Source organism: Pelobates fuscus, chromosome 5, assembly GCF_036172605.1.
Source record: "Pelobates fuscus isolate aPelFus1 chromosome 5, aPelFus1.pri, whole genome shotgun sequence".
Classification (NCBI taxonomy): domain Eukaryota; kingdom Metazoa; phylum Chordata; class Amphibia; order Anura; family Pelobatidae; genus Pelobates; species Pelobates fuscus.
Window position 1 is genome coordinate 11699630 of NC_086321.1, and position 14036 is coordinate 11713665.

Consider the following 14036-nt stretch of genomic DNA (forward strand, 5'->3'; position numbering starts at 1 on the left):
TATATAACCTTGCTCTGGAATTGTGATTTATTCCCATACCTCCCCTTTTACTATCTCTATAGTACATATCCCAGAAAACTAGTGCCCAGTCCACTCCTGCATTTTGAAATCTGTCAGCAATATGTCTTACAGTTACTGGAACAGTACCCCAAAATGCTGGACTGTCCCAACAAATTCGGGACTATTTGCACCTATACTCCATTAAACATGGATTACTCTATGTCAGGCTGCTTTAGCCATCGAAAACTGAAATACAATCAACATCTCGTTTAAATTTGTATTAAATTACTGGACTAAATTATTATAAATAATACAGTTTAATAGAATTAAGATCATACAAAAGGTAATACATGTTTCTACAGTGGCTTCTTACAGAGGATGCGTTCCCACCACGAGTGAGGAAATCACTGCCTTTATTAAAGCTACGGTTTTACAAGTTTTATATAATTACACGGATCCAAGATATCTTAGTAACACAGCAGTTGTATGCTGGTGGTAATGCTGGCTGGTGTCATTCCTCATTCAGGTCCTCCACGCTGTAATACACAACAGAAAGGGCAGTTAACAGTCAAGTTATATATACAAGGACTTCAGTTTTACATGATTTACTTTAAAAAGACCACTAAAGTGTCTCAATGACGTGCCTGGGTGCAGCGGCCCTGTTTTAACCTTGCAATCTAAACCATTGCAGACAGCCTCCAGAGGCGCTTCCTCTCTACAACAAAGTCATGTGACCAAATGCAGCTTATAGGAATGCACCGAACTCAATACTTCCTATGAGAAGCATTTGGAGGAACGCGCAGCATCAGTGCCCAATATCCTTCTATGAGGGCGATGTGGCCAAGGTGGAGCAGCTGGCAGTGCCAAGGGAGTGTCAGTGCTGGAGAAAAGGGGAGTAAAAACCTATTTTTAATAGTAGTTGGGGGCCCTCAAAACTGTAGATTACTAGGGCACTGCAGCATTAGGAATACAGCTTTGTCTGCTTAATGTTATAGAGGTCCTTTAATGTATACCTGTCATGGTTATACCACGGTATCATAAAATGACACCACAAACCATTTCATCAATATATGGCGTTATCAGATTTGCTAGCATGTCTAGAGATTAATAAAAAATAATAATAGTGGCCAAGACTAACAGGAGAGCGGCACTGCAGTTGCTGGGATTATTCCTCTAGTGTGTGCCTATTACGCTTTGCTAGAGAAATATAGCAATGCAGTAACAGACGAGCTGGGCAATGATACCAGTGTGTCTGTGATAAAAGAGAGATCAATCATGCAGTAAAGAGTGTTGGAACAACACCCACAATCCTGGTATGTGGGCATCAACGATGAAGAGGAGGCAAGCATAGAATCAGTATCTCCTAAATCAATAAAGTATCTAATTTAGCTTTATGATGAACAACATATTCAGTGGTAAAAAATTCTAGACTTTAAAGAACCACTTCAAACACCATAGCCACTACAGCCCTCTGAGAACGATTTGACAACTTACCTGGTTCCACCTGACACTTGCCACTGTCTCCTGCAAGGAGCCTCTATGAGGTTACCCGGAGGTCAGCCCTGTCATGTATGGCCGGCTCATTACTGCGAGTGTCAGCCATTCTCAAACACTTAGACTTCTTACCCTTGGGAGGGATAGGCAACCTCTGGCACCCCAGATGGTGTGATCTACACCTCCCATAATGCTGTCAAAGCATCAGGGGAGATAAAGTGATCTGGAGTGTCGTAGGTTGCTTCCCCCTACCACAGGTATTTCTGGCACCATATTCACTACAATGGGCTGCAGTGGTTATGGTGCTTAGAGTTCCTTTAAAGTGATACACATAAGACCCAAACCATAATATTGCTTTGAAGCTCTGGATCTAAGTGTTCTTTGTAAGCACTAAAACAATTGGGTTACTCAAACCACCAGGACAAGTGATTTAAAGAAGACACGATGCCTGGAGTCTGTATGTGCTGCGTTTTGCTATGAAATGCTGCACATACATAGTTTAACTTTCTGCTGGAGGTGTAACTCCACTTCCGGCAGTGACATTGAAGGGTCATTAGCCAGCCCGGGACAAGAGTTCTGTATTAGCTAATGTTTCTATGTACAGAGTGACATTAATTGGCAGAGAGCCATCAGCTGACGCTCTCAGCCAATGAATGAGCAGCAAAAACAGATCTGGCTTTTGCAAACCTGCGCGGTTCAATCACAGATTTCTCATATAGAAGCCGGTGAGTGGACCACTTTCCAGCAGCGATAGGAAAAAAAAAAAAAAAAAAGTCAATGCTGCATGAAGGGAGGCGGGATGGAGCGCAATGTGGGTGGGTGGGGATAGCTAGCTTCTCACATCTGTTTTTAGCGTGCAATTGACATTGCCAGGCCGGAACAAGATTCTGAGCTGCCAGCCTCACGTGTGCTGGGAGTGCAACTAGCCCCTGGCACACAATTAACAATATCTCTGTATGTGCAGTGTTTAAAGCTGAAATACTGTACATAGATACACTTACCACTTCAAATCACTAAAGTGGTCCTGGGGGTTGGAGTAACCCTTTAAACTTTGCTAATCCCAAAAGATTTTAACTCAAAAAAGGTAGGATTTGTCAAAAATACATAAAGAAAAAATACTAAGCAAAGCCAGTTTAAATTAAAAACCCATTTAATCTCCAATACAGATCTACTAACACGTTTATTTATTGTGTAACCGAGACGAAAACATTGCTCTGGTGGCTGTCATACTTTCAATCAGATGGAAGCATAGTGACCATTTGATTGGCGCAGCGTGACATTTTGCTGCGCATGCGCAGCAGACCCTCAATGCTTTCCGATGGGATGGCATTGGATTGGATGAAATCATCAACACTGATGATCTCAGCCAAGAAGGTGGGGCCAGCCATGGAGCAAACACCAGGGCAAGGGAGAAAAGGTAAACGGCCTTTTCACTTTTCCATCAGGATTTGTAAGGCCCGTGACGTATGTGGTCTAGTACAATGGTTTGCGGATATTGATGTTCTACAAGACATTTCCATCAGGATTTGTAAGGCCCGTGACGTATGTGGTCTAGTACAATGGTTTGCGGATATTGATGTTCTACAAGATATTTCCATCAGGACTTGTAAGGCCCGTGACGTATGTGGTCTAGTACAATGGTTTGCGGATATTGATGTTCTACAAGACATTTCCATCAGGATTTGTAAGGCCCGTGACGTATGTGGTCTAGTACAATGGTTTGCGGATATTGATGTTCTACAAGACATTTCCATCAGGATTTGTAAGGCCCGTGACGTATGTGGTCTAGTACAATGGTTTGCGGATATTGATATTCTATAAGATATTTCCATTAGGATTTGTAAGGCCCATGACGTATGTGGTCTAGTACAATGGTTTGCGGATATTGATGTTCTACAAGACATTTCCATCAGGATTTGTAAGGCCCGTGACGTATGTGGTCTAGTACAATGGTTTGCGGATATTGATGTTCTATAAGATATTTCCATCAGGGTTTGTAAGGCCCGTGACGTATGTGGTCTAGTACAATAGCTTCCGGATATTGATATTCTATAAGATATTTCCATCAGAATTTGTAAGGCCCGTGACGTATGTGGTCTAGTACAATGGTTTGCGGATATTGATATTCTATAAGATATTTACACCAGCTTCTCATCTAAATGCATATAAGCTCACCCCAACTGAAACATTAATTGGTTACGTGTTATTGAGCTTTTGGACAAGATAAAGCATATATAAAACCACTGATCATATATTTGCTACAAAGAAACTGCAATGTGTACACATTGGATAATGGTTTCCTGTAGTACAGACAGACCTTCCCCCTAACAAAGCCTAGTAATGGCATCAGATTTACATAGAATACTGCAATATAACTGAATAAAAGTTTTAACCTTTCAGACTTTACAGTTTCTGCTAAACAAAAAACACACTAAAGAGAAATCATTATTTATATCAAAGGCAGAAAATACATCAACCCCAAAACTACAGTTTATTTAATGTATTAGTGAGAGATTTAAATGAACTATTAGTGCATACATTTAATTACAAATTGTGTTTTTTTCCCCCCAACACAAAATAACAAATGTTGCTCATTAGATCACCTGGATATATTCCATTTCCTCGCCGGACAGAGATTTTCTTCGATATTTTTGGGGTAGAGATTTCAGTAGTTCACTTGTGTCTGGCGTGGTTTGTGCTTTGCGGACGGATGAGACCGTTTGAGCGCCCGGCGGGTTCCCACTTGCAGCAATATTTGGCGTTATGGATGGCATAGTGAAGGGAAAAGTCAATGACTTTAAGGCTTCTTGGACTAGAAATCAAGGTATAATAAATATTAATAGGTGATGGATGTTAAAATCTTGTTGTCACGTTGTCCTGATACTGCATACACAAGGTCAGCACAGGGATGTTAGAACATATAATACTGAATCCCTCTAACGGAATGAGGCATACATCATTTCTGTAAATATTCCTCTATACCCCTCATCACTCCCCACATTGGATATATGGATTTATTTTCTTCCAGTACCATCAGATATAAACAAACACTGGTCACCCTGCTTATATGTAAGACAGATGTAGAGCATACTAATCAAGGGATTCTATTCTGGCTGATTTATCAGAAAGGATCAAATATTTGACAGAACAAAAAGTACTCAATTTAAAAGGACACTATGGTCACCAGAACAACTTTAGCTTAATGAAGCAGTTTTGGTGTATAGAACATGCCCCTGCAGCCTCACTGATCAATCCTCTGCCATTTAGGAGTTAATTCACTTTGTTTATGAATCCTAGTCACACCTCCCTCCATGTGACTTGCACAGCCTTCCATAAACACTTCCTGTAAAGAGAGCCCTATTTAGGCTTTCTTTATTGCAAGTTCTGTTTAATTAAGATTTTCTTATCCCGTGCTATGTTAATAGCTTGCTAGACCCTGCAAGAGCCTCCTGTATGTGATTAAAGTTCAATTTAGAGATTGAGATACAATTATTTAAAGGACCACTCTAGGCACCCAGACCACTTCAGCTTAATGAGGTGGTCTGGGTGCCAGGTCCCTCTAGGATTAACCCTTTTATTTTTTATAAACATAGTAGTTTCAGAGAAACTGCTATGTTTATACTGAGGGTTAATCCAGCCTCCAAAACCTCTAGAGGCGCTTGCGTGATTCTCACTGTGAAAATCACAGTGAGAGCACGCAAGAGTCCAAAGGAAAGCATTGTAAATGCTTTCCTATGCGACCGGCTGAATGCGCGCGCGGCTCCTGCCGCGCATGCGCATTCAGCCGATGACGTCGCAAGGAAGAAGGAGGAGGAGGAGGAAAGCTCCCCGCCCGGCGCTGGAAAAAGAGGTAAGTTTAACCCCTTCCTCTCTCCAGAGCCGGGCGGGAGGGGGTCCCTGAGGGTGCCAGGAAAACAAGTATGTTCTCCTGGCACTATAGTGGTCCTTTAAGGTAAATTACATCTGTTTGAAAGTGAAACCAGTTTTTTTTCATGCAGGCTCTGTCAATCATAGCCAGGGGAGGTGTGGCTAGGGCTGCATAAACAGAAACAAAGTGATTTAACTCCTAAATGACAGTGAATTGAGCAGTGAAATTGCAGGGGAATGATCTATACACAAAAACCGCTTTATTTAGCTAAAGTAATTTAGGTGACTATAGTGTTCCTTTAAAGTGAATTTCAGATTTAAAGCCTGAGTAGCTGAGTGAAAAGCATAGCGGACTTACACAATACTTCCAGTTAAGATAATTTGACCTTAAATTTGAAATTCACTTACGTGAATAAACCTGTTTTTTTATAAAACTAGTGACATTACTTCTCCACTGTTTTATGCCATCATTATAAACGCACTGTGAATCAGGACCACTTACCTGCCAGTTCTGCACCTCCCTACACTCACCCAGCCCTAGATTTGAGTGTGAAGCTTTTGGAGAAACTAGAATTGATTGCTGTGTGACTACCGAAGTTACGCAAGCAAACCTGAAAGCCTGCTGTGCCACTTGCTCCCTAAGCCAGATCCACCCATATATTCCCTTCCAAGCCTACAGACTGATATATTCAGGTGTTCCCGTACCTGGGAGCCAGGAAGCAGGCAGAAACCTCACTGAGCCCACCCTGCGATGCTTTAACTCCTTTATCAGATATCCGAGACCTGTATTGTACATTGCAATACCAGCCCTGACCACATCTCAACGCGTCCTGATTGCCCAATAAAGGCATTATTCCCTTGAAATGACAAAATCTGATTTGTTTGATTTGCACACATTCTTATTGGGCATAAGACTAGATTTAACAGGTCAAAGTTATAACTCCAGAGCAGGGCGTTATATTATTATTATTTATAAAGCGCCAACAAATTCCACAGCACTTTACAGTGGGTGGACGAACAAACATGTAGTTGTAACCAGACAAGTTGGACACACAGGAATAGAGGGATTGATGCCCTGCTCAGGGAGTTTACATGTTAGAGGGAGTGGGGTATAGTGACACAGTAACAGAGGGATTGAGGGCCCTGCTCAGTGAGTTTACATGTTAGAGGGAGTGGGGTATAGTGACACAGTAACAGAGGGATTGAGGCCCTGCTCAGTGAGTTTACATGTTAGAGGGAGTGGGGTATAGTGACACAGTAACAGAGGGATTGATGGCCCTGCTCAGTGAGTTTACATGTTAGAGGGAGTGGGGTATAGTGACACAGTAACAGAGGGATTGAGGCCCTGCTCAGTGAGTTTACATGTTAGAGGGAGTGGGGTATAGTGACACAGTAACAGAGGGATTGAGGGTCCTGCTCAGTGAGTTTACATGTTAGAGGGAGTGGGGTATAGTGACACAGTAACAGAGGGATTGAGGGCCTGCTCAGTGAGTTTACATGTTAGAGGGAGTGGGGTATAGTGACAGTAACAGAGGGATTGAGGGCCTGCTCAGTGAGTTTGCATGTTAGAGGGAGTGGGGTATAGTGACACAGTAACAGAGGGATTGAGGGCCCTGCTCAGTGAGTTTACATGTTAGAGGGAGTGGGGTATAGTGACAGTAACAGAGGGATTGAGGCCCTGCTCAGTGAGTTTACATGTTAGAGGGAGTGGGGTATAGTGACACAGTAACAGAGGGATTGAGGGCCCTGCTCAGTGAGTTTACATGTTAGAGGGAGTGGGGTATAGTGACACAGTAACAGAGGGATTGAGGGCCCTGCTCAGTGAGTTTACATGTTAGAGGGAGTGGGGTATAGTGACACAGTAACAGAGGGATTGAGGGCCCTGCTCAGTGAGCTTACATGTTAGAGGGAGTGGGGTATAGTGACACAGTAACAGAGGGATTGAGGCCCTGCTCAGTGAGTTTACATGTTAGAGGGAGTGGGGTATAGTGACACAGTAACAGAGGGATTGAGGCCCTGCTCAGTGAGTTTACATGTTAGAGGGAGTGGGATATAGTGACACAGTAACAGAGGGATTGAGGGCCCTGCTCAGTGAGTTTACATGCTAGAGGGAGTGGGGTATAGTGACACAGTAACAGAGGGATTGAGGGCCCTGCTCAGTGAGTTTACATGTTAGAGGGAGTGGGGTAAAGTGACACAGTAACAGAGGGATTGAGGCCCTGCTCAGTGAGTTTACATGCTAGAGGGAGTGGGGTATAGTGACACAGTAACAGAGGGATTGAGGCCCTGCTCAGTGAGCTTACATGTTAGAGGGAGTGGGATATAGTGACACAGTAACAGAGGGATTGAGGCCCTGCTCAGTGAGTTTACATGCTAGAGGGAGTGGGATATAGTGACACAGTAACAGAGGGATTGAGGGCCCTTCTCATTGAGTTTACATGTTAGAGGGAGTGGGATATAATGACACAGTAACAGAGGGATTGAGGGCCCTGCTCAGTGAGCTTACATGCTTGAGGGAGTGGGGTATAGTGACACAGTAACAGAGGGATTGAGGGCCTGCTCAGTGAGCTTACATGTTAGAGGGAGTGGGGTATAGTGACACAGTAACAGAGGGATTGAGGGCCTGCTCAGTGAGCTTACATGTTAGAGGGAGTGGGGTATAGTGAAACAGTAACAGAGGGATTGAGGGCCCTGCTCAATAAGTTTACATGCTAGAGGGAGTGGGGTATAGGGACACAGTAACAGAGGGATTGAGGGCCCTGCTCAGTGAGTTTACATGTTAGAGGGAGTGGGGTGTAGTGACACAGTAACAGAGGGACTGAGGGATATGGCTGTTCTAAGAAAAAGTGGATATTTTTTCCAAGTGGCTGCAAGAGGTAGCGTGCAAGGGTCAGAAAGGTTTCTGATTGTGTACTGATAAATAATGACCAGACTGACAGTCATAGAAATATTGGCAAGAAATTAACATACAGATAGATCTGAAGCAATCATGTTATGCTAGTTCCAAACTGGCCTACATAAATACTGTATTCGTGTTTCAAGACTCACCATTGGGTCTAGGACTGTTCTTTCTATCAGGAAATCGAATTGCCGGAATGTGTGGCTTTACTACCTAAAACAAACATGAATATACACTTTAATTTTATTTTATTATTAAACACAAAATGCAGCTTCAAGACCTTCTAGATCAGCCTTCCATACAACATTGCTGCTGACAACAAAGCAAAAAAAAAAACCAAAAACTATATTAAACATAGAAATATCATATTGACATAAGTATTCAGACGCTTTACTATGGGACTTGAAACTTAGCTCACATGCATTCAATTTCTCTGGATCATCTTTGAGATGTTTCTACACTTTGATTGGAGTCCACCTGTGGCAAACTCAAATGACTGGACATCACTTCATGTGTGGGGAATTTAAAAAAAATAAATATATAAACTATGTGGGGGGCATGTCCTGGCTTTCTGAGCATGCAGTCACATGTTTTGGCTTGACCTGCATTCTGTGACTCTCCAGGCTACTAACCCATCTCCCACAAGTCAAGGCTATCCACATGGGCCTTACTGCCATTTAAAGTCGGCAGATGGTCTTCAGAAGACTAAACCGGCCAAGAATGATACACCTTGTGTTAAACAAGATGGCGGCTGTGACTTGGCTCTTTCACTGGCCTCAGACACGGTGTCTGAGTAGTTCCAAGCTGCAGAGGACTCCACTCTACAGCTTAATGAAGCAGTTTTGGTGTATAGATCATGCCCCTGCAGTTTCACTGCTCAATTCTCTGCCATTTAGAAGTTAAATCATTTTTTTTAAAGGGACACTAGTCACCAGAACCACTACGGCTTAATGCAGTGGTTCTGGTGTCTATATCCTGTCCCTGCACGCTTTTCAATGTAAACACTGACTTTTCAGACAAATGTCAGTGTTAACATTGCTGCCTGGTAACACTTCTTGTGACTGTCACTCAGACGACCTCTAGAGGTGCTTCCTGGGTCAGTCCTGCACAGTGTGTAGCACCTACGTTAATGTTTCCCATAGGGATGCATTGCTTCAATGCACCTCAATGAGAAGTTGATTGATGCAGTGTGGCGTTTTGCCGCTCATGTGCAAGAGAGTCTCTGTAGCTAACAAAACCTTGCTACAGGCTCCTGGAGGAGCCTGCTTGCCATCCTGCAGCCTCAGGGCTATTGGCCTGCAATATACCTTGCTCAATGCACTTTAAAAGGCTCAGTTCATATGATTTATGTACTTTTGTACTCCAGAAAGAGAGACCGACCGTTAGCCCTGATTCCCCGGAACTGTTTTGGGCATAGGACTATGTGCACGGTCGGTCAAAATGAAGACTGCGATGCAAATCCCAAACGCCTGAAACGATCTGGGTGATTTTTGGATATGTTGGTCCCCCAGATCGGGGCTATCAGGGGATATGACTTTTGTGGATTTTCCATGTGTTTTTGGGATGTTGTTAAAATGTAAGTTTTCTGTGCCTGGAGATAATTGAGTTAGGTACAGTTCCTGACTCAATTATCTCTAAGGCACAGGTGAGGGATTACCCGGTTTTGTGTGGGAGTGTCCTGGGCATGTTTGCTGTAACTAGTCTCCTCTCAGGTCCAGTGGGGAATGCCCCGAAATATGTCACGATAAAGCCCTTGCATGGGGATTCACATAAAAGGCAGTGTGTGGCTCCCATTAAACCAGTTCTGCTTCACCCTCAACATAGAGCCTCGTCTCATGCTTGGAGGGAACAGTTATATTCGCTACTCTGGGGATTGCTACAATCATTATTCTCCCTTGGATTATAATCACTTGCTCTTTTAAGAGCATACTGCTTTTAATCTCTGGATTAGGAGAGGTCTACCCACTGGAAGCTGGATCCTGGTCTTTGGTCCAGGGTGTGTGGAGGACAGCGAGACCCCAACCAAGCTGTAACGCTGGCTATGGGGACTACGGTGGTTACGGTGTCGGGTGGAGTGCTTGGAAGTACTTGGAGTTACTAGGAAGCAGCAATTGGCGGAGGCACCCGGTTGGGGTGCCAGGCGGTCCGCCACAGTCAAAAGATGAGATGCTCAAGATTGATCCCAGCCATGGAGATGGGGCCAGCCACAGTCACCAGAATGGCATGGGAAAAAAGGTAAGTAAAAACAACTTTCCCATGTGATTGGAAAGGGCAGGCCACTTCGATCTCAGCCGATTCCTATATGAAAGCCTTGCGCATGCACAGTAAAAACACCACGCTGCGCCAATCAGCATCTCCTCATAGAGATGCACTAAATCAGTACATCTTCATGGGGAATGTTCAGCGCCTCCACGCTGTGCATTACTGACCAAGGTAGCACCTCTAGCGGCTGTCTGAGGAGTGGCCACTGCAGGTGTCCCTTGGCTGTATTGTAAACACTGTTTTACAGCAAAAAGCCTGCAGGGACTGACTGTGCTCACAAAAAACAACTACATTAAGCTGTAGTGTCCCTTTATATAAATTCTCTGTAGAGCAGTAAATGCTGCACACACCAGGTGGGCACCAGTCTTCATGCTCTGACCAAACGCCCAAAGATGTGCTTGTTTCTCACAGTATGCCAGAGACCTGCCCTCTTACGCCTCTCACGCGCGTCCCCCTCTGTTAGGATGACTTCTAGCACTTTGAGGACCCCCAGCTTTATAATAACTCCACCACCTCCCAGGCCCAGGAGGCTCTGTATTCCCCCCCCAGCACCCCGGTGGGGGGCGATCTGTATCCCCCCCGCAGCACAGTCGGGGGAGATCTGTATCCCCCCCCGCAGCACAGTCGGGGGAGATCTGTATTTTCCCCCCCCCGCAGCACAGTCGGGGGAGATCTGTATTCCCCCCCCGCAGCACAGTCGGGGGAGATCTGTATTCCCCCCCCGCAGCACAGTCGGGGGAGATCTGTATTCCCCCCCCGCAGCACAGTCGGGGGAGATCTGTATTCCCCCCCCGCAGCACAGTCGGGGGAGATCTGTATTCCCCCCCCGCAGCACAGTCGGGGGAGATCTGTATTCCCCCCCCGCAGCACAGTCGGGGGAGATCTGTATTTCCCCCCCCCCCCCCCCGCAGCACAGTCGGGGGAGATCTGTATTCCCCCCCCCCCCCCGCAGCACAGTCGGGGGAGATCTGTATTTCCCCCCCCCCCGCAGCACAGTCGGGGGAGATCTGTATTCCCCCCCCCCCCCGCAGCACAGTCGGGGGAGATCTGTATTCCCCCCCCCCACGCAGCACAGTCGGGGGAGATCTGTATTCCCCCCCCCCCCCCCCGCAGCACAGTCGGGGGAGATCTGTATTTCCCCCCCCCCCCCCGCAGCACAGTCGGGGGAGATCTGTATTTCCCCCCCCCCCCCCGCAGCACAGTCGGGGGAGATCTGTATTTCCCCCCCCCCCCCGCAGCACAGTCGGGGGAGATCTGTATTTCCCCCCCCCCCCCGCAGCACAGTCGGGGGAGATCTGTATTTCCCCCCCCCCCCCGCAGCACAGTCGGGGGAGATCTGTATTCCCCCCCCCCGCAGCACAGTCGGGGGAGATCTGTATTCCCCCCCCCCGCAGCACAGTCGGGGGAGATCTGTATTCCCCCCCCCCCCCCCCCGCAGCACAGTCGGGGGAGATCTGTATTCCCCCCCCCCCCCCCGCAGCACAGTCGGGGGAGATCTGTATTTCCCCCCCCCCCCCCCCGCAGCACAGTCGGGGGAGATCTGTATTTCCCCCCCCCCCCCGCAGCACAGTCGGGGGAGATCTGCATTTCCCCCCCCCCCCCCCGCAGCACAGTCGGGGGAGATCTGTATTTCCCCCCCCCCCCCCCGCAGCACAGTCGGGGGAGATCTGTATTTCCCCCCCCCCCCCCCCCCGCAGCACAGTCGGGGGAGATCTGTATTTCCCCCCCCCCCCGCAGCACAGTCGGGGGAGATCTGTATTTCCCCCCCCCCCCCCCCCCCCCGCAGCACAGTCGGGGGAGATCTGTATTTCCCCCCCCCCCCCCCCCCCCCCGCAGCACAGTCGGGGGAGATCTGTATTTCCCCCCCCCCCCCCCCCCCGCAGCACAGTCGGGGGAGATCTGTATTTCCCCCCCCCCCCCGCAGCACAGTCGGGGGAGATCTGTATTTCCCCCCCCCCCCCCCGCAGCACAGTCGGGGGAGATCTGTATTCCCCCCCCCCCCCCCAGCACTGTCGGGGGAGATCTGAATTCCCCCAGCACTCTGTCAGGGGGGGGGGGGGTCAGTCTGCCTGTCAGGGGGGGAGGGGGGGGGGGTCAGTCTGCCTGTCAGGGGGGGGGTCTGTCTGCCTGTCGGGGGGGGGGGGGGGTCTGTCTGCCTGTCAGAGGGGGGGGGTGTCTGTCAGGGTGACCCCCAGTTTCTCCCTCCGGTTGGGGAGTCTCCCAGTTATTTCCCCGGTCGGGGTGATCCTGCTCGGTCCAGCCCGGGTCGATCCCCTCCCTCACATCCCCCCCGGGCCCCCTCCCCCGGCCGCAGAGCAGTTTGTTCCTAGTGTCTCTCTCCTACCTGAACGACCCTGCTGGCCGCCGCCATCTTGCTTCCCATGGCGACCACGTGACTCACTTCCGCTTCCGGCACAGCTGATTCCCCCCAGCTAAATTATAGCATTACAGCTGAACCTCCCCCCACCCCCCCAGTCTGACTGTCAGTGTGGGACCCTAGGATTATAGCTGAACCCCCAGTCTGTCTGTCAGTGGAGGACACTGGGATTATAGCTGAACCCCCAGTCTGTCTGTCAGTGGGGGACACTGGGATTATAGCTGACCCCCCAGTCTGATTGTCAGTGGGGGACACTGGGATTATAGCTGAACCCCCAGTCTGTCTGTCAGTGGGGGACACTGGGATTATAGCTGACCCCCCAGTCTGACTGTCAGTGGGGGACACTGGGATTATAGCTGAACCCCCAGTCTGACTGTCAGTGGAGGACACTGGGATTATAGCTGAACCCCCAGTCTGTCTGTCAGTGGGGGACACTGGGATTATAGCTGACCCCCCAGTCTGACTGTCAGTGGGGGACACTGGGATTATAGCTGAACCCCCAGTCTGTCTGTCAGTGGGGGACACTGGGATTATAGCTGACCCCCCAGTCTGACTGTCAGTGGGGGACACTGGGATTATAGCTGAACCCCCAGTCTGACTGTCAGTGGGGAACACTGGGATTATAGCTGAACCCCCAGTCTGACTGTCAGTGGGGAACACTGGGATTATAGCTGAACCCCCAGTCTGACTGTCAGTGGGGAACACTGGGATTATAGCTGAACCCCCAGTCTGACTGTCAGTGGGGGACACTGGGATTATAGCTGCCCCCCCCAGTCAGACTGTCAGTGGGGAACACTGGGATAATAGCTGATCCCCCCAGTCTGACTGTCAGTGGGGGACACTGGGATTATAGCTGATCCCCCAGTCTGACTGTCAGTGGGGGACACTTGGATTATAGCTGACCCCCCCCCCCCAGTCTGACTGTCAGTGGGGAACACTGGGATTATAGCTGACCCCCCCCCCCCCCCAGTCTGACTGTCACTGGGGGACACTGGGATTATAGCTGAACCCCCAGTCTGACTGTCAGTGGGGGACACTGGGATTACAGCTGACCCCCCCCCCCCAGTCTGACTGTCAGTGGGGAACACTGGGATTATAGCTGAACCCCCAGTCTGACTGTCAGTGGGGAACACTGGA

The 14036-nt window shown here is 48.2% G+C and overlaps 1 protein-coding gene across 1 annotated transcript; it reads right to left on the reverse strand.

The window, feature by feature from the left end:
- Positions 1 to 298: 298 nt before the first annotated feature.
- Positions 299 to 12928, reverse strand: KGD4 (alpha-ketoglutarate dehydrogenase subunit 4). Its single transcript, XM_063453565.1, has 4 exons — positions 12867 to 12928; positions 8410 to 8473; positions 4098 to 4306; positions 299 to 536 (listed from the first exon to the last, which is right to left on the reverse strand). The coding sequence occupies exons 1-4, from the start codon at positions 12903 to 12905 to the stop codon at positions 519 to 521; spliced, it is 330 nt and encodes a 109-aa protein (XP_063309635.1). The 5' UTR covers positions 12906 to 12928; the 3' UTR covers positions 299 to 518.
- Between the last annotated feature and the right edge of the window lie 1108 nt (positions 12929 to 14036).

What these genes read in the sequence shown, in the direction of transcription:
- KGD4 (XM_063453565.1), bottom strand. Translation starts at nt 12,905, where the DNA reads ATGGGAAGCAAGATGGCGGCGGCCAGCAGGGTCGTTCAG. An exon ending in CGGCCAGCAGGGTCGTTCAG is followed by an intron (nt 8,474 to 12,866) that starts GTAGGAGAGAGA and finishes TGTTTGTTTTAG; the next exon opens with GTAGTAAAGCCACACATTCC. An exon ending in GAACAGTCCTAGACCCAATG is followed by an intron (nt 4,307 to 8,409) that starts GTGAGTCTTGAA and finishes CTTGATTTCTAG; the next exon opens with TCCAAGAAGCCTTAAAGTCA.